Consider the following 26842-nt stretch of genomic DNA (forward strand, 5'->3'; position numbering starts at 1 on the left):
ATTCAGCAGGAACCAGTATGACAGCCGACATTGTGGACCGTGATGGCAAAGGCGATGTTATTGCTGACATCAACTACTTCCCGTCTCTGGGCACCCCAATACCCACGTCTGCGTGGAAGAAACGGTACCTGGGTGTTGGCGACGACCACACACGGGCTATGACCATTCGGGATCTTCGCTCGACTATTCAAGACCACAACCTGGAAACCAACGGCTTCAAGTTTCTTAGGCTCACGCCCAGGCAAAGAGTGGACAGCTTGAGTACCGAAGAGACCATCCGCCGCGAGTACTACCCCGAGTTGGAGCATCTTGCAAAGAGCTTGTAAGCTGTACTCGACACGCAGCACACGCAGCACACGCAGCACTAGAGTGGAGGTTACTGCAAGCGCTGAGGGCCTGCTGACGTTTGTAGGACCGGCGCGTCTACCGCTTTCGTGTTCAATCACGTCGTTCGAGCACACTCATCACCCTCTGACAAGGGAATACTCGACTCACATGGTCGATGGCAGGACATACCTGCCGGTCACCCTCATGTCGATTATTGCGGTGACCCTGATTTCCTCCAAGGCACAGAGCACGAACTCAATTTGCCATCACACGTTGCCTCCCTATACGCTACAAGCTCACGCTACGCTTACCTCGGTGCCTGGCGCCCCCTCAAGATCGTTTTCAGAGACCCTCTAGCTGTCTGCGATGCAACAACCGTCCCAAGCTCAGACTACCAGCTACGACTCAGGGAGTTCAGGAGCGGCATCAAGTCGGGCAACTATGTGATGAGCCATGCCAGAGAAGAGCAACAGCACCAATGGTACTACATGTCTGCGATGAAGCCTGATGAGATGCTCATATTCAAGGGATTTGATACTGAGCAAAGCAAGCCAGGCTGGCGATGTCCGCACACGGCATTTCGATTGCCAGGCAGTGATCAGGAGCCGCCGCGAGAGAGCATTGAAGCGCGTATCGTGTGCTTTTGGAATTAACACAGACAGTCTCCACGATAGTGATGGGCTTCACGAATTGATCCGTACGACAATCATCCCGAAGCTCCACCCATCTTTGATGCAGTACTCAGTCATTTCCTTCATATGCTTAGTAAGCAACACGTACCGGTGGGCTTCGCCACGACCTGTTTCCCGCCAGAATTCCTTCCATCTACATACTTAGCTCCCACCCCAAATGCAAAATCCATCAGCCTTGAACAAACGCGGGGTAGTGTCGCCTGTTATGCCCAGATGAGATGCGCATTGCCAGGCTCGATGCTCCTTCCGGTTTGGGTCAACGTCGATCTGCTCGTGCTCACGGCAGTCAGACGGGTGGACTAACCCTGTCGAGAAGGTCAACACGCAGAAGCCGGGGAAGACCCAGAACTGTAGGTGCTCGAGATTGCGATCAATGCGCCAGGTCAGATGGCCAGTCTAGAAAAGCACAAGTTTCGACCAGAGTCGGGCCCAAATTGGCGCGGCGGCCCTTGACCGCAAGCAATATCGCCCATTCTACTCGCTTTAGGAGGTGCCTATGATGACCAAGGTCCTCGACATCGGGGTTAGTAGCAGATGTGGCAGGAGAGAGGCTCCACATCTCTGCGGACATGAAGCGAGCAATGCTGCTCGGGCCATCGGTTGGTCTTACAACGAGGGCAAGAGAAGAGATGGAAAATTTGCACGACAAGCAATAATATATAACCCTCGACGACTATCAGTGGTTCGCACTCCAGAGCCGCAATTCCAGCGCCTCCTCCCGGATCCTCGCTCATTCATTCACGCACGCACCTCCTTCGCTACAGACCAGACAGTTCAAGATGAAGCTCACACTTCTTTCCCTCGCTATCATCTCCAGCGTGCTCGCAGCTCCTGCTCCTGCCGCAGATCCCGAAGCTTTCCCCATCGCAGAGCTGCTCACCAGCGACCTATCCTTCGAGGACCATGCCCTCACCAAACGCCAATACTCCAGCAGCAGCTACAACCAGCTCACTGATGGCACCGCTTGCCGAGCCATTAGCGTGATCTACGCGCGTGGTACTTCCCAACAGGGCAACGTGGGAGACGCCGCAGCCGTTGGCCCCTTGTTCTTCAACCAGATCGCCAGTAAGGTGGGCGGCACAAGCCGTCTGGCCATACAAGGTGTCACGTACCCGGCGAGTGTGTCCGGATTCTTGCAGGGTGGAGATGCGGCTGGAAGCACAACGATGACCAACTTGATCAGCACTGTAAGTTCACCAAAAAGCTTCGTGAGGAAAGTAAGTGCTGATGCCGTCACAGACCGCAACCAGGTGTCCTTCCACTAAAATCGTCCTTGCTGGTTACAGTCAGGGTGCGCAGCTCGTGCACAACGCCGCCGCCCGCACTTCTGCCACCAACGCTGCTCGCGTCGCCGCTGGTACGTTTCTCTCTCTCTCTTTGCCCGCATTTCCCCTGCTCAACCCCATCTTCCTCGTCATGTTTCCTAAAGATCCATTACTGTCAACCTGTGGAGTGATTACTAACGGTCCACAGTCGTCGTGTTCGGTGACCCCAAGCGCGGCCAGTCTTTCGGCTCCATCGCCGCCTCCAAGATCCGCACCATCTGCCACACTGGCGACGACATCTGCGAGGGCGGCACCAGCATCACCGCCGCCCACCTGAACTACCAGAACGACGCAGGCACCGCAGCGACGTTTGTCGCCGGAAAGGTCGCGTAAATGGATGGCTTGTATGCCAGCAGTGGCGCCAACAGTGCGAGAGCGTTAGAATGGTTAGCTACGAGATGAGTGAAATGCACGTCTATGCTTTTGACAGGGACCTTATACATGTGTCTACATGCAACAACGGGCACCCGCTCTCAAAGACGTAAGATCTTAAAAAATAGTGGTCATCTTCCCCATACACCACAAACACAACCCGCCCATATTCCCTATCTCAACAGCACTCAACCCCCCCCCAAAGAAACGTATCACATCTCTCGTCAAGCACCAACCACCACCACTCGCAGGCCCCGTGCATGCATGTCCATCAGCAACCCCCCACCCCCGCCCAGCGCCAAGCGCCACAAAGAGCTGCGAAAACACAGTACGGCAGACAACCCTCAAGCAGCGCACATCTGCCCTGGCGCCAAGAGAGCCGAGCGTAAAACCACAGAAAGAGGGGTGTCGCCGGTGTGCGTTGTCGCCCGCGGGATCTGCGGTACCTAGTATATGTACGTGTGCGGGAAAGGCTCGGCTACGCAGGAGAGTGGATTGGAGTGTGTTGGGCTGGAAGGGGGACAGCAGGGTATCCGCTGCAGGGAGGATGGGCGTGTGTACATATATCTCTGTGTCCGGGAATTCAGGGGTAAGTGAACGTTTGGTATTATTTCTTGTGTGGTAAGTGGGATAGAGCTGCTGGGTTTGGATGGCTTTATTAGCATGTGCTGATTTGTGAAGGGCAGGTTCAAGCTGGTGAGAGGGGTGTTCTTTTTTTTTTTTTTTTTTTTTTTTTTTTTTTTTGTTCGGATCGATCGATGCTGGACTCCGACTCGAATCGACACCTCGCTACGCTACGCTATACTATGCTATGCTATGCGAGGCAACAGGAAACGCCTCGACTTCTGCGCCCGGCCCACGACGACAAACAGCAGCTACTGAGCGCTTATTTGCCGGCACGGTACGAGTTCCAGTAGCTGTAGATGCGAGTCTCCTGGCCGGCGGTGAAGCCAGTGAAGCAAGAGCTAGGGGAATGGTCAGCGTTGATTCATTCAAATCGGAAGTGGAGAAGAGGAATACTCACTCATCAGAGTAGTCCATGAAGTTGGTGACGGGGTCAAGACCAGCCTGGCTGGGGCAAGAGTCGCGCGTCTTTGCGCAGCCGTAGGATTCCGAGGCCTCAGCAGGGGTGTCGGAAACATAGTCGCCAGAGCCAGTGCAGCCGCCCTGGAAGGTGTGGTACAGACCCAGCCAGTGACCGATCTCGTGAGTCGCTGTGTGGCCAAGGTTGTAGTCCGTCTCCGAACCACCAGGCACGGTGGAAGAGCGGATGACAACACCGTCCTGGTAGAAGGCGTTGGAGCCCGAGGTGACGGCCTGGGGGAAGTATGCGTACCCCAGGTACTGTGTGCCGGGGGTGAAGTATACGTTCAGGTCGGCGTATGTGCCCTTGCGGAGAGCCTTCTTCATGGCCAGCTCGGCTTTGTCGTTGGCGTAGTTGGCGTTGACGGTCCAGTCTACACCAGCCTGGCTGAACGAGATGCCGTGAGGGGCATATGCGGTGTTTAGCACATCAAGCTGCCCGTCTAGGGCCGCTTGGGTAAGGTAGCCACCAGCAACGGTCTTGTCGGTGGCAGTGACGTGCCAGTAGACCTTGATGCTGATCGTGGCAGCAGCGGCAAGGCTCGTCTCGCCGAAACCAGCCTCAGACTCGAGGATCTGGAGGTTCTGGGCGATTTGAATCTGCTCCTCGGTAGCGTTGGGGGTACCGCAGCTACGCTTGGCTGCCGCCGAAGAAGCGAGCAGGGAGAGGAGGAGGGTCTTGAGCTGCATAGTGATGGCCGGGTGTGGTTCGGAGTGAGGGAGTCGGAGTGATGAGCTGCGAATCGATACCGTTTCAAGGAGGGTGTTCGAGCATTCTTGTACTCACGCTGAGCTCAGGAAGAAAGAGATGGCCAACAAGAAACAGACCGCTCCTCGCGATACTCCGAAGGCTTTCCAGCTCACCTACGACTCCAGGACGTTGACCTTCCCAAGGAGGCTTACACCGAAAGGAAGGTCGATAGAACGATCTTCCGCCCCGAAGTCGGCACATGGGTCTTCCGCCTCCTATTTGCTGTCTTGGTCCTCGTAGTCGCATTGGCTTTCGTGTGAGTAGCGAACTACACTTAACGAGCTTCTCTTCACAAGGCAGGTCCCAATTTCCTCCCCTACCATTCACCTAACAAGGTTGGGGCCCGAGATATTGTAGGCGCTTGGCAACGGCAGTTGCTAGCTCCTCACGGCTAACAATCCTACTTTCGTTGGAACGCGAAGCAGCGATTGGCGACGGGAGACAGTCGATCTGTGGGGTTCGTCGTAGAATTCTCGATGACGGCACTATCGCGTGCTCAACGGACAAGCATCTCGACCTGAGTTAGGAGGACCACCGGAGGCCCAAGCAATGCCAAGCGATGCCGCGGCGGTCTTGTAGGCTCGAAGAGGCATGTCAGTCGTTTGTGGAAATGTTGTTATCGAAGCAGAAAGCTTGGAACAGATAAGACGTGACAACCACGGTAAAGATCGTCTCGTGCTGGTAACCTGTGACCTTTCCCTGCCGCCGGCGGCTATGGTAAAAGGGGCATCGGCGTAGGATGAAGCTGACAAGGCTTGGCGGTTAGGAGGCTGCATTTCAAGATTGTCCCGCCCGGAGACTTGCCGAAAAGCCACGAGAGGCAGCACCATCGTCGACCTCATTCCTAATAGCGGCCAAGATACTTCTTGCGAAAACGAAGAAACCTGCATCCCTTCATCAACGGGATAACTCGCGTAGGATGATCGTTGGATGCTTCGAGCTGCGCAATCTTTGCACCTTAACGGATCAGACCGAGGGGTTCTGCTCCATTTGCGATCCTGTACGAGCAGGTAGCAACGGAAACAATGATCGTGTGCTGCTGATGATGCCGCGATGATTAACAGTCCAGGGAAATGGGTGCAAAAGGCAAGGAAGCGTAGACTGTGTGCTTATATTGAGGGGGGGTTGCAGCTGTGAGAAGGCGCTGATTCTCGGCCTTCGCGACAAGACGGTCAGTAGGTACGATGCACGAGCCGCTCAAGCCCGTTTACTCGTCGAACACTTTCTGCACAAACACCGGGCGGACGTCAACGGAGAATCCATTCCGCTTTCAACAAAGGTTCAAGTGTTGCTAAAGATTTCTAAGCTGACCATGCAAGACCGACAATGCTAAACGCCAATGCTAACCACAAAGCTCTGTCATTCTCTTCGCAAGCGATATTATGCCATCCCTCCAGCACCACCGCCAGAGCTTCCGGCCGAACCACCTGCTCCATCACTGTTGGCTTCCTTGCCAGCCTTTCTTCTCATGCTCTTACTCCTGTGTGTGTAGTAATTTGTCGGCTCCTTCATCTCGTCCTTGTCCTTCTTGTCCTGCGATGACTGCAATTTGCCGTTTTGGGGCGCGAGTTTGCTAGCTTTGGAGCCCATTGTATGGCTTTTGGTCGTAGAGCCGGGGGCTGTGATCTCGCGGGTACCGTCCACAGGGCTGTTGAGGATTTGTGAAGGTGGTGAAGGAGGAGAAGGAGCTGATGGATAGGTGGGGGTCGAGCGTTCGGTGCGCGAGAGGATAATTACACTACCAGAAAATCAGATTCATTCGGCGATAGATGCATGTGCAGTCCTTGACCAGAAAAGGTCGCATGCTCAGACGCAGGGCGGCATGCGAGATGGAGAAGACTTACGGTGGTGCTGGATGTGGTTCAGGCTCAGGTTTTGGCTTTGGCTTTGACGATGTGAATGTAGAACCGTTTTCTGGTATCGAAGAAGGGGTCCTGTGGTTTTGTTTAGGGGTGGAACAATTATTGAAGTCCAGGTTACGCGTACCGTGCTGATGACGTATTTGGGTGTGGCGGACACGATACCGGGTCCCGTTCTTGAGGCTGAGGTCCACTCCCGCTGCTATTTTCGGACAAAATAATAATCCTATTGGTGGACGGTTAGCGGATATCACTCCGGATGGGGCATCGACAGAGACGAGATGCTGGAAATAACATCGTGACAGAGGAACGTTGCGCACGAGCAACTGCCCGACTCGTGGAGTTGGAGAAGATACTTACGGAGGCGCTGGTGGTGGTTCAGGAACAGGATCACGACTTGATTTCTCATTTGAGCCATTATGACCATTTCCACTCCGTCCATACGCATGTGATGGCATACTTGCGATCTGATAGTGGCTGATTATTGATAGGAAGAGATTTGGAGCGTTTCCAAGTATTCTAGGAAAGGTATCGAGATGAAGCAGTAGAGAAAGCATTGAAACACCTTCGGCTAAGTGTACACGAAGCGGACAAAGCAATTATACCTGTGATCGTATGCGACAGAGTGAAAGCTAATTGTAGATGATGCTTGAGATGCCGGGTTTGTGATATCTTTGCCTTGGTTTGGATCGTGCACCTTATATGCGTTTAATCATACAACAGTGTCATGTCTTGACGCTTGCTTCCAGGCTGCCCTGCACAGCATTGCACGTCTAATCCCGCGATATCCATCTCTTTCATGTTATCTGGCCCCCAAGGTCGCCCTGATCAGCGTCATCGTGAGCTGTGACAGTTTGACGGATGCCTTCGTCTCCACAAGCCACGCTTGAGGCTCGTCGAGAACATGGCCAGCCCTAAATTTGGCCATACGTGAGACACAATGGACATGCTGGTGATGTCTGAATTACCACTTTGGTCCTGTTAGGTGTCCAGCAGAAGGAGGCTTGTCTCAAGCATTGGCACCGAGACGCGGAGAGAAATCCGTCAGTTCTGCTGGCGAAGGGCGGACTCATCAGGCATACCATTGACGGAGATTTTGCGTTTTATTCTGCTTGCCGATGGTTTGGCGGTGGTTTCCAGCGAGGCTGTGCGGTGGTTGCTGGCGGTGGTTGTTATTGGGTGATTCGGAGCTGGGACGCCTAATCTGCTGGGCTCGAACAGGATCGGGAAAGCTCGGTTGCTATATGGCGGTGTCCGCAGGGGTCAGGCAATCCATAACGGTTACTGTGTGAAAACTGTGCAGTGTCTTCAGAGACGTCTCGAGGGCGATGGTGGGGGCTCCGCGGGTAGTGTGCGCCGTTGGGTCCGCCCCACTCGATCCATCCTTCGCTCCAACACCTCCGCCATTTCTCAAAGAGGCGAGGCAGACTTAATGCCAGCCCCAGTCTCGATCACCTACCACCAGTCTCTGTGCATCTTATTGTGTGCACATAACGCATCTATGAGCCATCCACAATGGAAACGGGTCGCTTGACTGCCACAGCTCTCCACTACTGGTTAGCAATATTCGAAACAGCATCGAATTTCTCTACAAAGCGTAGGAATTATCTGAGGATCCGTCATTGCCCTTTAGGCAGCAGTCTTAGATGCGAGGGACACGCAATTCTTCGTAAGAGTCGAACGGAACCAGGATCTGAACACGAGGCGTCCAAGTCACCCGGCAGCGCAACTCTGACTGTGCGAGACAGAGCTAGAGGATCAGGTTCCCGAGTTCAGTAGAAGCACGTTCTATATCTATTGCCACCTGAGAACCGGGGGTTTATTGTCGCGGGCTATTGTCAGCGACGGCCGATCAAGATGAGCTAAGCTGATGCGCAACTCCAACTCCGTTCAGTAAGAGAGTGCGAATCTGAGACCGTGCAGACAATAATTCTGGCCAACGTGCAGCTAGACATCTATGATCGACACACATTTGTTCCATCGCTCCTGCGTGAGAGACCTTGGTCTGAATATGATGCATTGAGAAAGGCTGCCGAAAAACCCTGCAATGTACCATACCCTCTGCTGAAGGAAACACCGTTCCGCAACATCTGTGCCCGCAACATAGAAATAGGACGCTAATCATCAATTACAATTACCTCCACATATCTCCCCCCAGGTGGCCGCTGCTAACGGCTGCCTCTTCTGTCATCGTGAGGCGGAGGGCCCGGTACCATGACCTTGAAGGGCATCTCCCTGCCCATACTCACTGGTGGATACGGACTATAGTGCTGCGGCGGTGCAGGCGCCAAGGGTGGTGGACCGTTACGACCGCTGCTCCTCGGTCGGGATCCAACAGGGCTTTGTGGCCCGTAAGGACTTGGGTAGGTGGGCAGTTGCTGTGGAGCGGGAGCAAGTGTTCGAGGTCCAAGGTGTCCATGAAGCGATGGCGGGCCAGAGTATCCCGGAAATGTCCCAGAAGGGAGAGCAGCAAGCGGAGAATACTGCAACATCATAGGGTGCTGTAACGGCGCTGAAGCGTACATCATATGCGGAGATGGAGCTGATAGTGGAGGCAAGTGTGCATGCATAGGATAGGCGTCTGGCGGGTAGTGGTCTTGATGATGGTGCATGAGAGAAGGTCGCTGCGCTTCTGGAGGGGTCGATGCGGGCGTTGCTGTCGCACTCGGCCCTCCAGCTGCTCGACCACCTCGCCGTCCGCTTGAAGAGTTCGATCTTGAGGTTGGTGGTTTTGCAGGCCTGCCTTCCTTCTCATCTTGCTCTTTCTTGCGCGCTTTACGCTCAGCCCACCAGATAGTCATCGACTGACTCCGCTTTTCACTCTTGACACGCGGCTTCCGTCTCGATCCAGATGCAGGGCTAGAATCCTCGGCATGATTGTTGGTGTACTGGCTTAATGGAGCAGTGATCATGTAAGCATCTGGTGTGCTCGACTCACTTGGGTGTACGAGCGTACCCTCTTGTGTAGCTGCAGGTTGCGGTGTAGCTTGGAAGACCGTCTCAGCAGAGTTCGGTGCTGGCAAGGGATGTGCATCTGAAAAAGGCTGTGGATCAATGGAGAACTGACCTTGACCTGCGCTCAACGACTGCAATGCTGGGGGTGGAGCATTCGGACCGTGCGCTGATGGTACTGGTGTATTGACTTCGCTGGTCTTCTTCCGTGGCCCCTTCTTGATACCAAAATCACTACGCCGCCCTGTGTTTTTGCTTCCTGGCGGTCGCCCGCGTTTTGTGCTTGCATCCGTGTACTCTTCAACGTCCATGGTTGAAGAACCCTCATCACCGGATGTTGTGGCTACTGAGCCCTCACGCACACTTTCGTGAACGAGGCGCTGATGTAGAGCCGAAGCCGCTGCAGTTCTGGCGCGTTTGACTGGCCTACTGTCAGGCTCTGGCGTTTCGGATGCAGGCATGGCGAATCTGCTGACGCCCTTTTTCCGGGCGCCACCCCACCCATTATGTTTCTTTGGAGTTGTAGCTCCTGTCACAGCATCAGTGCCATCGAATTTGCGAGGCGCTTTCCGTTGTCGCCTCGATAAGCGGCCTTCGTTATCCTCCTCATCCTCTTCGCTCGGAGCCGCAGAATCCAGCATGTCCCGCGCACGGCGTGTTCGGAGCTCTCGACCGCCGCTTTTTTCGGCCCCCGGACGTTGAACCCATGGGTCTTGACACCCTGGCGGTTTCTTGGGATCGAAGGTGTAGCCATATAAATCTGCCTCTTTCGCATCTTCGAACAACTGCGGTGCCACGGGGATACGCCCACTGTTGCAGGCCTTTTTTGGCGGGTGCATGTGGGGCGCTGTCTGAACAGTGTTAGCCTCGAACTTTGGCCCTGAACAACGGGGTATAGCTTACTCGCGCATCCAACTCCAGGTACTCGTCCTGCCAACATTTGAGAATGTACTGTGCGTTCTCGGCCAGTGCATACAAGTTTTTGGTGCTTCGTTGAGAGGCTGAGAATTTGTTGAAAGCTGCGATAATTTTGGTGACATCGGGCATCGCCTCAAATTTCCGCTGCAGAAGATAGTCGGCCAGATCTTCGCAGTCATCGAAGGCTTGTGGGCTGACGTCATGAACCCAAGGGCCAGGGAGATCCTCTTCGGTGAGTATGTCGTCCTCGGGATTGAGCCGTTTGACCGCAGCAGATTCTGCTGGTGTTGAGGCTGACTCCCGAGGCGTTTGAGATGCTGAGATCGCTGTGAAAGAGATCTTCGGGACCCTTGTCTTCGTTGTAGACCTCGATGATGGTTTAGTGCGAGACTCTGCAGCCAACGAAGGAGTGTATGAGCCGTCCAGTATAGCGTTGAGTAAACCTTCGGGAGGAGAACCATGGGGCGTAGTGGATGATGGGGGTGAACCAGCTGGAGTCATCGACTCCAAGTGCGCGCTCCCTATAGACTCTTCTTCGACATCACTGTCTGCATCCTCTTCGCTTCCAAGGTCGTGGGAGTTGGCCAATTCGGATTCCTCGGTCACGAGGTCGTCCTCGTTAGGCTGGGGGGAGGGCTTAGCGCCGTTTGGCGTTGTCTGATTGGACGGACCATCGTCTTCTTCTGTGAGCGGAAACGTGGGAGCTGCTGTGCGCAATGGACGAGATCGGATGGGCGAAGCAGCTCGAACCATGCCTCCACGAGCTCGGCCTCCTCTTCCTCTCCCGCGAGCACCTCTTCCTCGCCCTCCTCGTCCTCCGCGTCCTCCGCGCCCACCACGGCCTCGGCCTCTTGGCGTGGCATGAGACACAGTGGGTGTCGCGTCAGCAGATTCCTCACTCTCGTTTGCACTTTCTTCTGCTTCAGATTCAGATTCTTCATCTGATGTTGGGGACTCCTGTTCAGCGTTGTCGAGATTTCTGCGTTGTTTGGGTAGTTTGCCATGGTGCTTCTTTAGACCATCAAAGAATTCTCGTGACAAGCCAAAGACCATTAGAAATGGACGCTCGTACGAAGCGTACACCTCAGGCGCAGCATCGGTAAAAGATGGTTGGCTGGAGATGTTGGATGCCGAACGAGTGGTCTTTCTTGTCATGGTAGGACTCAGCTTGTGTGGACTTTGCTTTGAAGCAACGACTTCGGTGGACTCCGATTTTGTTGCAGTAGGCGCTCCTCGACTAGGACGGGTCCGCGAAGCCGTGTCATCTTGCACGGAATTGCGCCGTTGTGAGGAACGAGCAGAAAGCGTCCGTGGTGCTGGCATTGGAATCAATGCCTGGTGTAAGTTGAGCGCGCAAGTGCTGCGCTCGTATAGTTATTTGAATCGAGGTCTGCATGTACACTCCCGAGGAGGCGTAGCGCAGATCCAAGCCTGTCAGGGAGGCGGAACACCCGCAGGACTGGAAGATGAACGATACTACGTGCAATGACGATAAGACCGCGAAAATGCTTGCAGTTGGTTGATACAGAGATTCAAGGAAAGCAAATGGACCAAAGCAAGCAGTAAGGGACGAGATGTGTGATGATCTTTGTCTGAGGCGGTCCCTTGGCAGCAACGATCGTGGCCAATGGCAGTCCCGCGCTAGCATGACGGACATCTTCCAGCGGGACCTCCCAAACGACAGTGCGAACGTGCAGTAGTACAGTTGTAGCACAGCTGACAGTGAACGACGACCACTTGCACTTCTTACCTCCTTGAGCTGCGGCTGTTCTTCGTCGCTCACTGCTATCGTCCAAAGATTATTTGTGACCTACAATGCCGCCCAAAACAGTCGAGGAGGAGCTCGCAGAGCTTGAACTGCTAGGCGCAGAGACACCAGCAGCTCCTCCACCAAAGAAGGGGCCAAAAGCCCCACGACAGAAGCTGACACAAGAGGACGATGCACTCAAGGGCCTCGAAGAGCTCGAGGACCTTGGCAAGTTCCAGCGCCCAGAAGGACTGCGTCCAACAAGTCGTCCCAATACACCCAAACTGTCGTCATCGTCGACCGCCTCAAGCAACCGGAGAGGCGCTGATGTTGCGACTCCCTCCTCCACTGGCTCAGCGCGTACCAGCGAGGATCGAGCAGCACCGCCAAGGAAGTCAGGGGAGAGCACACGATCGTTCCACCAGAGCTTTGCGCTTACCCAAGAGGAGCCCGTCAAAGAGACGTCTGTGCCCAAAGATGAGCCATCAGCTTCATCAGGCGGCTCCTGGTGGGGCGGAGGCTGGGGCGGTATCTTGAACACTGCGACTGAGGCTGCAAATGCGGCGAAGAAGCAAGCAGAAGCTGCCTATCAGGAACTCCAGAAAAACCAAGAAGCACAGCGATGGGCAGAGCAAGTGCGCGGCAATGTCGGCGCTCTTCGTGGCATGGGTACGCCGACGTCGTCCTCGATGCAACATGATACCTCGGTATGCTGACAACTGACAGGCGGAGAGCTAAGCAAGCACGCGTTGCCCACCTTCACCAACATACTACACACCCTTGCTCCTCCCATCGCACAACATGAAAGGCTACAAATCCACATCACTCACGACCTCATCGGCTATCCCTCGCTCGACCCTATAATCCATCAGACCTTCTCCACCGTCATGGCTCAGGTTGAGGGTGGTGACCTGCTTGTCATCCAGCGCGGTTCAGAGTCTACAAAACGCGGCTCTATGGAGGGATATAGAGGGGGCGGTGGGGGCTGGAACGATGGGCCATGGTGGCGTCACTCAGACAAGCGAGACCTAAGCACAGTCAAAGGTCTCATCGAAGGCACAAAGCTCACCAGGGTGAGCGCCGAATCTTATGCCGACGAGTTCTTCGCTGCTAGAGGAGGCATTGAGGCAGTTGCCAAGCAAGCTACTGAGGTCCTCAGCGAAAGCAACCCTGTGCGCAGCAGCGACATCTTCATCGCAATCCAGGCCATCAGCTATTCAGAGCCTGCAGAACTCTTTGGCACTTCGACATCAGCCGACACAAAAGAGAGCGATGAACAGGAACAGAAGGAAGACGAGGAACTAGTCGCTTTCGCGGTGTATCTGTACGATCCTATCCATGGCATCAGTTTTAAGGCAATTAGCCAGTCCTTTCCTGCCAAATGGGCAGAGTGGTTGGATGCTCCTGCGAACACAGAAGCTGCAGGCGAAGAGCAAGGACTGCCACAAGAGATCCAAGAGATCATCGAGAGTGGAGGAGTCGACCCTCGTGAGTGGGTTTCTGAATGGTTGGAGGAGACTATCAGCCTTAGCGTTGGTATTGTTGCTCAGCGCTATGTTGCACGCCGAATGGGAGTTGGAGAGGGTGGTCTTGGAAAGGGCAAAGCACGCGAGGCCAATGTTGAAACTGGTGCTGGTGAGGCTGCACGAGCTGGTATTATCTGAGGGGTATGAAATTTCATTACATGTTGCGGGTTTACGACATGGTATACGCATTTCAGCGAACTCAGAAGCCGCCTTAGCAGGAGCAATCTCCCTTCTTTCGATCTTCTCGACCCAATATCCCCTCGTCACGGAGCTAATCGCCACTACTTCTCCACAGCATACCCGGCGCTGAGATATGTGACGCCAATCGGACAAGTTATGGCACTTTATTGGACCGTTTCGGCCGTAGTCGCCATCTTGGTGACCAAATCTTGGGCGCCCACAGAGACTCAAGCTGGAGTTCTCTTGCGGTGCTGCACATGTGGTGTTCCCAGTCAAATCATGTCTTAACCATCGGGACTCCTCCAGTCTCGGACATGCTCTTCATTTGCTCTTTGAGCCCTCTTTCTTGTCTTTCTTTCCACCCTTCAGTATCTCCAGATGGCCTGCCTTCTCCGCAAGGAATTTCTCGGTCTGACCAACGAGGCCGGCGGCGCTCTTCTTCTTGATCTTATTCTGTTGGATGAGGTTGGCCTTCTTGGGCTTGATGACCTTCGCACCAGGTCGAGGGCCGGATTTGGAGGCTCTGCAGGTCCGGTTAGTCCATGTGCAGAAACAAACCGAAAAGGAAGCTATACTTCCTAGGCGCCGCAACAGGCTTGGACTTTTTGACTGCTCCCTGTGCCATTTCGTCGGTTGTGAATTGTCGAGACGGGGTTGCGTGCAGTTCGCGCCTGCTTTGGAAAATGTTCAGTCACAGTCGCGGCTGCCGAAAGTTTCAGGCTTGGCATGTCCGAGCGGTTTGCGGGGACAACTAGCGCGGGTCCACATTAGCCTTTTCAAATTCACCTCCGCCCGGACACCAAGACCGTTTGATACAGCCTCTACGTCGCTCTCATTGCAGCTGATACACGAGTCGCGGGACTCTGATTATAGCAGACCTTACGGAATATTTTCAGTTGATTTTATTTCGTTTTGTCAGACTTTCAGCGTATTGCCTACATATGCTTAACGCTTTCTACCGTACCGAGAGGAGTTCGGGACAATCTTCTTTCGGCATCTTACTTCGCAGCTACGCTGCTCGCCCCACTCAATGAACCTGGGGAAGCCACGATGGTCTCGTCGCGTGTGATTTATCCTTGAATATAGCCGGTCACCGCAGCGCACGTCACTTCGGACCGTTTAGCAGCGTCTTGTTACTGGAAATTGGGCGATGGACTTGCGTGGGAAGAGTGATCAACACAGGGCTATGGAGCCGTTCGTACCTGTGGATGTAGGCCATCCTGGCTAATGTCTTGCATGGGACCTTTGCGTACATAAGAAGTCCAGGCATCCCCCTCGATGGTTCAGCAGCCCTAGCAATTCTGCCTCATCGCCACCATGGAGCTCTCACCGCGTCGTATAGTAAGCATTGTGCTCTCTGCGTGCCTTGTCGTTCCTACAACTGCTATTGAGAGCTTCCGTAGACCTACCGTCAACTTCGCTGCCAGCAATGAAAGCTATCTTCTCGCTACCAGTTCTCAGCCAGCCAGCATTCACATCGATGCTGCAGATTGGCCTGGTGTACTTCGAGCGGCGCACGATCTTGCCATTGACTTCGGACGAGTAACAAACGCCAATGCAACATTGACAGCCACTGGTTCGCCCACCGCAAACGCGTCCACGATCTTCAATGTCACAGGCATCAGCGATGACTGGAGTGCGGGCACGAGCGGAAACAGCACTGGTGGCACGGCCATCATCGTGGGCACAGTCGGGAATTCGAGCTTGATTGACGCTTTAATCTCAAGCGGCAAGCTCGATATCAGCGAAATTGAAGGGCAATGGGAGGCGTATGTCAGCGCGTTAGTGCGGAATCCCATGAATGGGACCGATCAGGCGCTTGTCATTGCTGGTAAGCTTTTCAGTGTAGTATTTGGAGGGTTTGAATTGACAACGCGCAGGCAGCGACCGCCGAGGTGCGATTTACGGTATCTACGACGTCTCAGAGCAGATAGGTGTATCCCCATGGCATTGGTTCGCCGATGTGCCTCCCAAGAGCCACGCTGAGGTCTACGCACTCGACGTCACAAAGGTGCAGAAGACTCCCACTGTCAAATATCGTGGCTTCTTCATCAACGACGAAGCCCCTGCGCTGACCGGATGGGCGAACAACAAATACCCGGTATACGGAGGCAACAGCCCTTTTGGAGCCGAGTTCTACGCCCATGTCTTCGAGCTGCTGCTCAGATCAAGGGCAAACTACTTGTGGCCAGCGATGTGGAACGGTATGTTCAATGTCGATGACCCACGCAACCAGCCGCTTGCAGACGAGTACGGTATTGTGATGGGAACTTCGCACACCGAACCCATGGTGCGTGCCACCTCTGAGTGGAGCAAAGTGGCCAAGGGCAGTGAGTCTGGCTGGCAATGGGCGACTAACAATGCTACACTGTACGACTACTTCTATGAAGGCGCTCAGCGAGCCGCGCCCTTCGAGAACGTGGTCACCGTTGGAATGCGCGGCTACCATGACACCGCTATGTCTTCCGATGTACAAACGAGTGTACTTGAGGCCGTCGTGGACGCCCAACAGGACATCTTGAACAAGATCTACGGCAATGCTTCGGAAGTGCCACAGATGTGGTGTCTGTACAAAGAGGTTCAGGATTACTTCGAGGCTGGTATGAAGGTTCCAGACTATGTCACACTGCTGTGGACCGAGGACAACTTCCAAAACATTCGAAGATTACCCGTCGGCGACGAGAAGAAGAGATCCGGCGGCGCCGGTGTCTATTACCATTTCGATTACGTCGGTGACTCGCGCAACTACAAGTGGATCGACACTATCCAGCTGCAGAAGACGTATGAGCAAATGCGACTGGCGAAGGACCGCGACGCAGACAGAATTTGGATTGTCAACGTCGGTGACATCAAGCCTAGTGAGGTGGCTATCAGCCACTGGTTCGACATTGCTTACGACATCGATTCCTACGACGAGACGTCGGTGCCTCAGTGGACTGCAGACTGGGCTGCACGAAACTTTGATAAAGTACATGCACAGACGGTCTCGGAAATTCTGGACGAGTACGGTTTCCTCGCAAACATGCGCAAGTTTGAATGGGTCGAGCCCTCTTCGTACAGCATTCTCAACTACGAAGAGGCTGACCGCATTCTTGCGCAGTGGCAAGATATCGGCAAGAAAGCCCAGAATATCTTCGATGTTCTTCCTGCGGCACAACAGCCCGCCTTCTACGAGATGGTCTTGCACCGCGTACTTGCGGGTGGCAACTTTGTCGACGTGCAGATCTCTGGAGCAAGGAACATTGCTTACAGCGGCATGGGAAGGAACAGCGCGAACAGATGGATGCAGCGCACAATTGACGGTATGAACAAGGACCACAACCTTACACAGCGCTACCATGAGCTGTTCAATGGCAAGTGGAACCATATGATGGATCAGACCCATTTTGGATACCAAGGTTACTGGCAACAACCCATGCGCCAGTCGACGCCCTACCTCCGTTGGGTTCAGACATCAGAGCGAGGACTCGCTGGCGACCTTGGCGTTGCCGTTGAAGGCAGCAACGCTACAATTCCTGGTGATGACCAATGGCACTCAAACGGTGGCGGTTCTCTGAACCTTCTCGATATCACACCCTTTACTCCTAAACGCTGGTTGGAAATTGCCTCCGTTGGTACACAGACCTTCAACTGGAACATCTCGGCAGAGCCTTTCATCAAGCTATCTCAAGCGTCTGGCACCATGGCACCGAACGACGAAGATGTCCGCGTCTACGTCGAAGTCGATTTCTCCCAGGTCCCTGATGGTTTCGGTAAGAAGAGTGTCCTGAACATTTCTAGCAGCAACGACTATGGTACCCAGTTCGGCATGCCGCAAGTGATCTTACAGGTAAACAAGACAAGCGTTCCCTCAAACTTCAGCGCTGGTTTTGTCGAATCCGCAGGCCAACTCGCCTTCGAGGCAGAACACTACACGCGCCTGACCCCAAAAGGAAACCTGTCTTTGACGACTCTACCCAACTACGGACGTACCCTCTCAGCCATCAAGCTCAACGATTCGCTCGTCGAAGGCCTCACCTCAGCGACCGCGCCAACTATTGAGTACGACTTCGTCACATTCACCCCGACGACCGCCTCCAAGGGCCTCAACGTCACGTTTATACTTAGTCCTAGTCTCAATATCGACCCAAAGAAGCCTCTTGCCTACATTGCTCAGATCGACAACAAGCCTGAGCAGCGACGCCAGTACGTCATCGACCAACCACAGCCAAACTTTCCTGTTGGATGGGGTACAGCGGTCGCGCAGAACGCATGGTACAATACGACGAACTTTGGTGAGACAAGCCCAGGCAAGCACACGCTAAAGGTGTGGCTTGTGGAGGCAAATGTCATTCTGCAAAAGGTGGTGCTCAATCTGGGGGGTGTGGCTTACAGTCACAATGGCCCGCCTGAGAGTTATCGTATTGATGGGGGTAATTCAACTGTGGCATATTAGATAGTCCGAAGAAGTGTAGCGAATTGAAAAGAAGTTTGGATCAGATTGTCTTTGACACCGTCTTAGCTGCAGTCAGACCGCCAAGTTTCATGCTATCTTCCGCTATCGCGTTGTAGCGCAATCTCATCCTTCTCTGCGCGTGCCATCTTGGGAAATAGACATGAGGAAGAACCCGCTAATTAAGCGAATGTATATAGCCGCACTATAACACCGTACACACACATGAGCTCAGGTACACTCATCATCCTCGTGTCAACTTCTCTTTGTAACCTTTTAGTTATCACACCCAGCTATCTGCTCTATGTGACCTTCAAAGACGTCATCGAGCAGATGGTGCGTGTGCTGGCCAAAGACCTAGGCACAAAAGGTATCTGTGTCAATGGTGTTGCTCCAGGGCCTACGGCGACAGAGCTCTTTTTCCAGGGCAGGAGCGAAGAGCTGGCCAACAGGATTGCAAGTGGGAACCATTTCGATAGAGTCGGTGAGCCAAGGATCGCGTACTTCTCTGGTGAATGCGGGGCTTGGGTCAATGGGTAGACTCTGAGAGTCGACGGTGGTATGAATTTTTAATAGTGTCATAGTGCACACGTCTTCGAGTACGAATTTCAGTATTATGCGATGCGATTGTGATCAAGATGTAATTCACTCTGCACATGAACGACTTAATAGAAGTTAAGGACGAGCATTGGCCCTAGTCCTGTTCAGGCGTAGCACACCTGGTGTCCTCCATCTTCGGCCCGCAACTTCCAGGGCCGTAAGCATCGCATAGGTAACCAACCCGCCGCATCGACATCTTTATTGCTTCGCTACACGCTTTTCGAGGGTGATGGAAGCCCGATCTACGTTACCATGACGCAGACGGGAAAGTGCGACACATGCAGACAGCGCAAAGTCAAGGTAGCCTTCCCCGCCTTCTTCTATCCATTGTACGCACCGCGAGTGATCACCACACTACATCGTGCGTCACTGACTAAGCCAGTGCGACGAAGACAAACCTCAATGTGGTCCTTGTTCCAAGAAAGATCGGCCATGCTCATATACCTACGGAAGAGCATCCGCCTTTGTAGTGGAGGATCCCAATCAGCTGACTAAACATGGTAAATCGAAGACTGCACCCGTTGTGTATGCACTCGAATCGCCTGAAGATACCATCAGGTCACCTAGTTCGAATGCAAGTGAGTTGAGAGTGAGTACCCAAAGAAAAGCTGAGTCTGGCAGCGGTACATTCCAGACTTTGGCTCCCATATCTGTGGCCAAGCTTCGTCCATCGAAGAAAATCGCAACTCATAGGAAGAACGCTTTGGAGACTTACCTTCGACGTTTACAGTCGGATGCCTCTCTGGCTCTGATCAGACCTTTGTCTGCTGAGAGCACATTGATAGCAAGATGGGTTGACATACTTGGTTCAGCACCAGCGGATAACAGACCTTTGTCAATTTTAGGGACCTGGATCCAGTCCATACCATCGCGCGTTGGGTCGAACACAATGCTCGATCTTGCTGTGGAGTTCCTCATCGACAGTCACGCTGTTTATTGGAATGATGGCTACTCGAAGCGGCAGATCGCTAGTGCTACTAAATCGAAGGCCTTGAAGAAGTTGCAACTGGCTGTATCGCAGTGTCAGACCTACAGCACTTATGAAATGGTTTTGGCAACTAAACTGCACTATGCTGCTGAGGTGAGGCACCGGCTGTGATAAAATCAAATCCTCCAAACCACCTGCTAACATTAAAAAGACACTATTGGGCGTCGACACGATGTATCATGCGATCCATGCTTTTGGATTGGCTGAGCTGCTCAAAACTGGCGGCGTCTCAAACGTCGATGATGAACACTACTGGAATTTGATTGACAACACGTACATTGATGACGTGAGCTTCCACATCCCATTCTTATCTTGTTATCTTACGGGTTTAGGTCAACGAAGCAATGCTTGCCGGACGAGCATCAGTATATGACAACGACTACTATTTGTCGATGACATTTCCACCAGCACTGGCTCCGAACTCTATGCGGATCAGTCCAGCTCAACGAGCATCCACTTCTATCATGCACGTTTTTGTGCAATGTCCGCGTCTCAACTGTCTAGTCCGAAAAGCTGTTATGCACCCCGAAAGCAGCGAGTTTCTTGCAGCTGCAGTCACTCTCACAGAGTACATGTGGCAAATCGACCTATTTGCGCAAGTTTCAGAGCTTATACAGACTTCCGTTACAAGTATCGACCAGCCGCCATCTTTAGATATGGCCGACTTACTCTCTGAATCCCTACACTTCGACTGCATCCAGAACATGATACTCTGTACACGATACTGGATGCTGCAAAACGTACTTTGTGGATTGACGGATACACTGCATCGCCACTTCCCTAACGAAGTGGGCGTGTCCCTACTTCCGGGTCTAGCAAGGGTGCAAGAAGTAGACATAGAAGCTGGTGTTTGCCTCGCCGAGTCTTTGGCATGGGCAGAGTCGGTGTCAGAGAAGCTGCCCCTTGTTCCTTTGCGACTTCACACGCCACTCCAGATATCAATTGGGCCATGGCATCGTATTTTTCGATATAAAAACTCACTTCTCGCGACAAATTCTGCGTTCAACGCCGGGATCGATGAACAGACAGCCAATATCTTTGCGCGGGCTGGGCGAATGAAGACATGGCTGATAAACGAATGCAATCGCATCCACGAGCAGTGGGATGTTAGCACTGTGGACGAGAAGTCGCTTTAAGAAGCCTTGGACTCAATGGCTGGCGAAGAAATCCCAGAGTGGCTACCTACAAGAGTGCGGTTCGAAGCCGAAGATGGTGATATGGTTATCAAACTCGATTACGAGAAGGTTGGTGGCAAGCATCAGGACCGCTTTGCCCTTTGCGACGATAGGCTACATGGAATTGGATCTGAAGACATCAGTATCCCAGACACATACATGCATGAGCCTGAAGGTAACACAAGTCGTGCAACTCTCTCTTCCAGATTCTCAAGTACCGAGGAGAACTGGACCCTAGAGGATTCAGCATGCCAATCGCCGGGGCCAGCCGATTTCCTTTTCAAGTCTGGCAGAAACCTGTGTTCGACATCTGGGTGGTGGCCTGCCTCTAACGTTCCCGCCGCATCCACCGACGCAGCATCAGAAAAAGCCTTCGGACCATGTACAGCATCAAGCTGGTGGCCTCAGATGCCGAAGACCTCCGTTGTATTGCTTGACAGCACACACAAAACATCGGCGTTCCAGCCAAAGATCAAACGGAAAACGGCTCGAACTGGTGTCACATTCGACAACACTCACGTAAACGGCTGCCTGTCGCCGGCTTGGACGAGTCGAGGTGGATCGGCCAGGCCCCCAACTCATCGCGGGAGAGAGGCAGAATCCGTGTCGTCGGAGTGTTTAACTGGAACGTGAAAACACTCCGAGCGAAATAAATGACGAGCTGGCAGACTCCTGCACCACACTTTTACACCCCGCTCAGATACAAGGTAGTCGGGATAGATCCGAACTAGGTGTTGATATTGCTGTGCCAAGCCCAGCCAGCGACTAAAGCCCACTGCTCGATGCAGCGAAACGGGAAGGTGATTGATCGGTGAAGAGCCATCATGCTCTCAGGACCAAAATCTGTCTTCGTTCAGGCATCAGCAGTATTGGATGGATGCACTCGAAAGACAATCGACGCCACTATAAGCCACGCCTGTCGAAAGATAGCAATGACTTGGTCATGTGCTAGCCTCGCGTAGCAGAAGGAGTTGATCGCCATGGCTAAAAGCCAAAGTAGTTAGTGATTCCCTGATGTTATCAACCAGCATCAGATCTCTGACAAAAAACTGTCAAGATTGCGATGCCGGACGTTCTAGCAATTGCTGAATCGTAACCATGTCCTTCGTAACCACTCCAGAGGCTTTCTAGAAGGGTATTTTCAACGGAGAATTCGCGCCCCTGATCTTTGACCGGACTATGATGTTGCCACACGCTCTTGCTAAGCCTCGATGGATTTCATCATGCGGGACGGCACGCATGTCATCGGCTACTTTCAGCCACGGACGTTGTGGAGATATACCTAGGTTGCAGCTGGTTGTATCGAACGATTCCTGGCTCTTTCTCTTCTGCGGTATAGCGTCCAGATCCGAGTGCCGTACATCCTGCCGCTGAATAATGCGGATGCTTCTTTTTACGGCGCCGCTCTGCGCTCCTTCCAACATTGTCTCAGTCAGTACACCACAACTCACTCGGTCGCAGCTCGATAAGCAGGAGCGTGGCGGAGCAAAGATTCGAGACTCGTTGTTGAGTGCACGAGGGGCAAAAGTAGATAGAGTGCTATGTATGGAATGTAGGATTCCTGCAGGTCGGTTGCAATTCTACAAGGGTATAGATTGCGAGGCTTGTTCATTCAGTCTCGAACGCCACGGAAAAGGATTCAGGGGTCTCTTTTAGCGTCTTGGCGGGCTTTCCACCTCCACTCCGACCGCAGCACTTTCTCCAGCCATGCTTCCAGGCGATCAACTCCACAGACCCCAGAGTCTTGCATGTCGTATCCTAACTTGCTCACCTAAGCGCCGTTGTTTTACGCTCGCGTAGTCTGCCATTACGTTTCTTCGGAGCCGAGCACGAATTTTCGCTAGCACCAGATGGGCAGGTGAACGGAGCGCCCAGCCATACCATCGAGCACTACGGTCCATGGCGCGTCTGTGTCTGCGATGGCGAGATGTATTTGCGCTCACGAGGTAGGCTCATGCTTCGACCTGCAGCTTGCAGCTCGTATGTCCGGGTACCTGCAGTGATTGTACAATATATGCTTATCGGCGTGTCCTTGGACAGTGCGTCCACTGCTTTGTTTGGACGACGTTATCGTCCCTAGACAGCACTGGGACTGTAAGCTTACAGATGGTTGGTTCTTTCTACTTTGTGTAGGACACACATCTTAAGAACGAACTTCTCAGCGATCGTGCGTTGGGATCCAGGATTGGGGCTGCCGATGCCGCTTAATCTCCCCGGTCGTCCGACACCCTCGCGAATGGGATCACGCTCTGCGCTCAGCCTCATACGGAAGGTCAACGTTCTATCTCTTGGCAAACGCAGATCAATTATAGTGCCCAGAGAACATGAGCAAGGGCCATGCTCAAACCAGCTTCCTAATACATCCATTTGCCAGGATTGCGACTACCTTGTGAAGGGCTACGATGCCGTCAAGCCCAATAACGGCAGTCTGTGAGGCCGTGAGCTGCAGCGCGAAGTAGTTTGCGAGATCACGCTACCGTATACCTATCTGTGCTCTACAGCTGGAGGAATACAGGGGCCAATTTCCGAAATAGTGGTCGGCCTGAATCCATGTGGAGGCAAAATGATAGCGTATAAGTAGTAGACACAAGATCACCAAGTACCAGTCAACCCCAGTCGTTCACTCTTCCCTCCTTCCGAGTCCTTCGTTCTCAAGATGCGTTCCGCTCTCATCGCCACTTTGGCCTCCTTGGCCGCCATCAAGGGTGTTCATGCCCACCCTCACGTACACAGCTCGGACTCGCTTGCGCGACGAGCCATCGACCTGGACAAGTTCCGCATGATCGTTAAGACCGAGTACAAGAATGCTACCGAGGTCGATGCAGACCCAACTATCCCCACGCTCAGGGCTCGTGCTACCGCTGAGGAGACTGCCACCGACCTTGTCGCCGCTCAGGCTCCCGATGCTGAGTTCCGTCTGTCCACAGACCACTACACTGGCAAGAACGGTGTTTCTCACTTCTACTTCAAGCAAACCGCCAACGGTCTTGATATTGACAACGCTGACTTCAACGTGAACGTACGGTTTGGCCTAGTCCTGTAGTCTATCGACTAAAAGCTGACGCATAGTAGATTGGCCGTGACGGAAAGGTATTCTCCTTTGGCAACTCGTTCTTCAAGGGCAAGGTCCCAGCTCTGCCTACTACCAAGCTCGGCAAGCGTGACACCACCGCACCAGCAGACTCGCTTAAGACGGCTGTTAGCGTTCTCGGACTTCCCGTTGATGCTAGTTCCGCCACTGCTGAGCCCAAGGCTGAGAAGGAGACATTTGCCATCAAGAACACTAGCGGAAGCTTGAACGAGCCTGAGGCCAAGCTTGTTTACCTCATCGACTCTGCTGGCGAACTGAAGCTGACCTGGAGGGTTGAGACCGACATTGCCAGCAACTGGCTTCTGACCTATGTTGATGCCACCACTGGAAAGGATATCCACGCTGTTGTTGACTACTCAGCGGACGACAGCTATCAAGTCTACCCATGGGGAATTAATGACCCTACAGAGGGGCAGCGTCAGTATGTTGAGGATCCCTTCGACTCCTACGCTAGCGAGTTCGGCTGGCACTCAGACGGTACCGATTGGTTCAAGACCACCCGCGGCAACAACGGTATTGCTCAGACCAACTGGGAAAATGATCTTACATACAGTGCCCTCCTGAACAACTCTCGTCCTGTTGCTCGGGACCTCAAGTTCCACTACCCGTACTCGCTGAACGAGACCGACTACAAGCGGTACGCCAACGCTTCAGTCACTCAGCTGTTCTACACTTCCAACGTGTACCACGACCTGCTTTACCAGCTTGGATTTGACGAGAGGGCCGGTAACTTCGAGATCAACAACAATGGCGATGGTGGTGTTGGTAACGACTTCGTCTACTTGAACGCCCAGGACGGCTCAGGCACCAACAACGCCAACTTCGCCACCCCTCCTGATGGCCAGCCCGGCCGTATGAGGATGTACATCTGGACTAACACTCAGCCCGTACGTGACTGCTCGTTCGAGGCCGGTGTCGTCATCCACGAGTATACACATGGCCTCTCCAATCGTCTGACAGGTGGTCCTAAGAACTCAGGCTGCCTGAACCTGCTCGAGGCCGGTGGTATGGGTGAAGGATGGAGTGATTTCTACGCCACCGCCATCCGACTTAAGCCTGGTGACACTCGCAAGACGGACTACAGCATGGGTGCCTGGGTCAACGGCAACACCGCCGGTATCCGAAACTACCTCTACTCGACCAGCATGGTCACCAACCCCCAGACCTACAAGAGCGTCGAGCTGTATCAGCGCGTCCACCCCATCGGCAATATCTGGGCTTCTATGCTGTACGAAGTTCTCTGGAATCTGATTGACAAGCACGGCAAGAACGACAACGGCACGCCCGACTTTGACAACGACGGCGTGCCCACGGACGGCAAGTACCTCGCCATGAAGCTTGTTCTCGACGGTCTCGCGCTTCAGCCCTGCAACCCCAACTTCGTCCAGGCCCGTGACGCTATCATTGACGCTGACTGGGCTCTTACCGGTGGCGCCAACGCTTGCGAGCTCTGGACTGCGTTCGCCAAGCGTGGTCTGGGTGAGGGTGCCAGGTACCAGGCTACTGGCCGTCTGGACAGCTTCAAGATCCCCAACGATGCTTGCTAGATGGACACGTGATGGGAAGAAGATGGTGTATATGATGATGAGACATATGACGACGCTACTTTCATAATGTAATGTATTTGAGCGATATCCTTGTGACAATCATACTCTTTTCAGGTGCCTCAAAACTCAGGCTTGTCGTATTCATTAGTCCGACCCGTAGTCAATCCGTGCTCCGTTATCTCCGTTCGTCGCCTGCTCGTGTTCCGAGAAGGCGTTCATTAGCTGACTCGCACATGGAACGCATTTTCGATGACACGACTTATAAACAGGCTCGACTTGATTATTTTTCCGATCCGAAGAGCAGAACGTGGCAAAATTCCCCAGACTTATGTGCAGTGTACGATCATGTACATTGTTGTGTAACGGCTTTGATTTTCCAGCTATGGCGATTTTTCACGTGTACTTGCTACGATCTACTCTACACGTTTGCCGTCAACACCAAGCAAGCAGGGTAGGTTAGACTATATTACAGCAGTCTTGGTAGGGAAGAAAATCCGCTCTCTCATTAAACGAACAGTCACGTACAGGCTAGGTATTAGTCTAGACGTACTGTTACATATGATCTACGTCCTGCTAGCTGCTGCTGTTAGTTGTAGGCTATAAGGAAATAGAAATGTACTAGGCCGGCCATCAGGAAGAGTGGCAAAGTATATCATACTGCAGAGAAAGCGGATTTACTCTCCAAGTACCTGACTCGATTCCTCACCAGAGTCTCCAAATACTCTTCCGGTGGAGGCAAACCATCTCGCGTGTGGCTGATGCAAGCCATACACCCATCTGCGACCGTGTGCATTGTTGAGTATGTGACGAGGAGCCCGCAGATCATGCAATGATGCGCCTCTTTCCCGTGTCTGCTTTCAGCTCATAGCGGTCGGACTCAGGGGTAGGCTTGCCCTCTGACACAGAGTCTTCCTCGCTCTGCGTATCATGGGGAGGCAGCGTATATATACTCATCCTCATCCTCATACTAAACAACAGGCTTGAGCCGTGCACTCCTGCGTTTCGGTCCTACGTTGCTGTTTGCATCCATGAGTAGTGCTGTGACAGTATGCGTCTCGAGAACAACACACACCTGCCTGCTCGATTATCGAGTGCGTAGAGTGTGCAAGTCTATTGCAAAGCTCAGGGAAGGCGCGGAAGCTTGCAAGTGTGCGCCGGGAAGCCGAGAGTGTGTCGCGAGTGCAAGAATTGCGGGACAAACCAGAGTTTCGTATGTGGCAGGAAAAGGATAGGAAGGTAAAGGGCAAGCACGAGTCTGACTAGGTAGAACACACGAA

General features: G+C 53.3%; 11 protein-coding genes across 11 annotated transcripts, besides 4 other annotated features; 7 read left to right on the top strand and 4 right to left on the bottom strand.

Annotated features, from left to right (window-relative positions):
• Positions 1–17: 17 nt before the first annotated feature.
• On the top strand, positions 18–980 carry EKO05_0002577 (uncharacterized protein; the record flags this gene model as incomplete). Its single annotated transcript, XM_038937894.1, has 2 exons — positions 18–322; positions 413–980. 2 exons carry the CDS (start codon positions 18–20, stop codon positions 978–980), a joined length of 873 nt encoding a protein of 290 aa, XP_038801176.1.
• An 818-nt stretch (positions 981–1798) lies between these two features.
• Positions 1799–2677, top strand: EKO05_0002578 (Cutinase; the record flags this gene model as incomplete). Its single annotated transcript, XM_038937765.1, has 3 exons — positions 1799–2206; positions 2259–2376; positions 2493–2677. 3 exons carry the CDS (start codon positions 1799–1801, stop codon positions 2675–2677), a joined length of 711 nt encoding a protein of 236 aa, XP_038801177.1.
• A 750-nt stretch (positions 2678–3427) lies between these two features.
• Positions 3428–3460: a tandem repeat.
• Positions 3461–3503: 43 nt separating this feature from the next.
• Positions 3504–3544: a tandem repeat.
• Positions 3545–3602: 58 nt separating this feature from the next.
• Positions 3603–4489, bottom strand: EKO05_0002579 (uncharacterized protein; the record flags this gene model as incomplete). Its single annotated transcript, XM_038938113.1, has 2 exons — positions 3603–3681; positions 3741–4489. The coding sequence occupies 2 exons, from the start codon at positions 4487–4489 to the stop codon at positions 3603–3605; spliced, it is 828 nt and encodes a 275-aa protein (XP_038801178.1).
• Positions 4490–5930: 1441 nt separating this feature from the next.
• Positions 5931–6867, bottom strand: EKO05_0002580 (uncharacterized protein; the record flags this gene model as incomplete). The annotated part of the gene is made up of 4 exons (XM_038938153.1): positions 5931–6288; positions 6395–6484; positions 6537–6635; positions 6770–6867. 4 exons carry the CDS (start codon positions 6865–6867, stop codon positions 5931–5933), a joined length of 645 nt encoding a protein of 214 aa, XP_038801179.1.
• Positions 6403–6440: a tandem repeat.
• Positions 6868–8577: 1710 nt separating the features above from the next.
• Positions 8578–11434, bottom strand: EKO05_0002581 (uncharacterized protein; the record flags this gene model as incomplete). The annotated part of the gene is made up of 3 exons (XM_059635941.1): positions 8578–9395; positions 9477–10212; positions 10265–11434. 3 exons carry the CDS (start codon positions 11432–11434, stop codon positions 8578–8580), a joined length of 2724 nt encoding a protein of 907 aa, XP_059491924.1.
• Positions 11049–11130: a tandem repeat.
• A 660-nt stretch (positions 11435–12094) lies between the features above and the next one.
• EKO05_0002582 (uncharacterized protein) lies at positions 12095–13690 on the top strand (the record flags this gene model as incomplete). Its single annotated transcript, XM_038938182.1, has 2 exons — positions 12095–12695; positions 12753–13690. 2 exons carry the CDS (start codon positions 12095–12097, stop codon positions 13688–13690), a joined length of 1539 nt encoding a protein of 512 aa, XP_038801181.1.
• A 363-nt stretch (positions 13691–14053) lies between these two features.
• EKO05_0002583 (uncharacterized protein) lies at positions 14054–14357 on the bottom strand (the record flags this gene model as incomplete). The annotated part of the gene is made up of 2 exons (XM_038937940.1): positions 14054–14255; positions 14308–14357. 2 exons carry the CDS (start codon positions 14355–14357, stop codon positions 14054–14056), a joined length of 252 nt encoding a protein of 83 aa, XP_038801182.1.
• Positions 14358–15049: 692 nt separating this feature from the next.
• EKO05_0002584 (uncharacterized protein) lies at positions 15050–18167 on the top strand (the record flags this gene model as incomplete). The annotated part of the gene is made up of 2 exons (XM_059635942.1): positions 15050–15563; positions 15613–18167. 2 exons carry the CDS (start codon positions 15050–15052, stop codon positions 18165–18167), a joined length of 3069 nt encoding a protein of 1022 aa, XP_059491925.1.
• A 222-nt stretch (positions 18168–18389) lies between these two features.
• Positions 18390–18704, top strand: EKO05_0002585 (3-oxoacyl-[acyl-carrier-protein] reductase; the record flags this gene model as incomplete). Its single annotated transcript, XM_059635943.1, has 1 exon — positions 18390–18704. The coding sequence occupies one exon, from the start codon at positions 18390–18392 to the stop codon at positions 18702–18704; it is 315 nt and encodes a 104-aa protein (XP_059491926.1).
• Positions 18705–19016: 312 nt separating this feature from the next.
• On the top strand, positions 19017–20888 carry EKO05_0002586 (uncharacterized protein; the record flags this gene model as incomplete). Its single annotated transcript, XM_059635944.1, has 4 exons — positions 19017–19064; positions 19147–19845; positions 19904–20038; positions 20085–20888. 4 exons carry the CDS (start codon positions 19017–19019, stop codon positions 20886–20888), a joined length of 1686 nt encoding a protein of 561 aa, XP_059491927.1.
• Positions 20889–23583: 2695 nt separating this feature from the next.
• EKO05_0002587 (uncharacterized protein) lies at positions 23584–25565 on the top strand (the record flags this gene model as incomplete). The annotated part of the gene is made up of 2 exons (XM_038937921.2): positions 23584–23946; positions 24000–25565. 2 exons carry the CDS (start codon positions 23584–23586, stop codon positions 25563–25565), a joined length of 1929 nt encoding a protein of 642 aa, XP_038801185.2.
• Positions 25566–26842: the final 1277 nt, after the last annotated feature.

This window comes from Ascochyta rabiei, chromosome 4 (genome assembly GCF_004011695.2).
Source record: "Ascochyta rabiei chromosome 4, complete sequence".
Lineage (NCBI taxonomy): Eukaryota > Fungi > Ascomycota > Dothideomycetes > Pleosporales > Didymellaceae > Ascochyta > Ascochyta rabiei.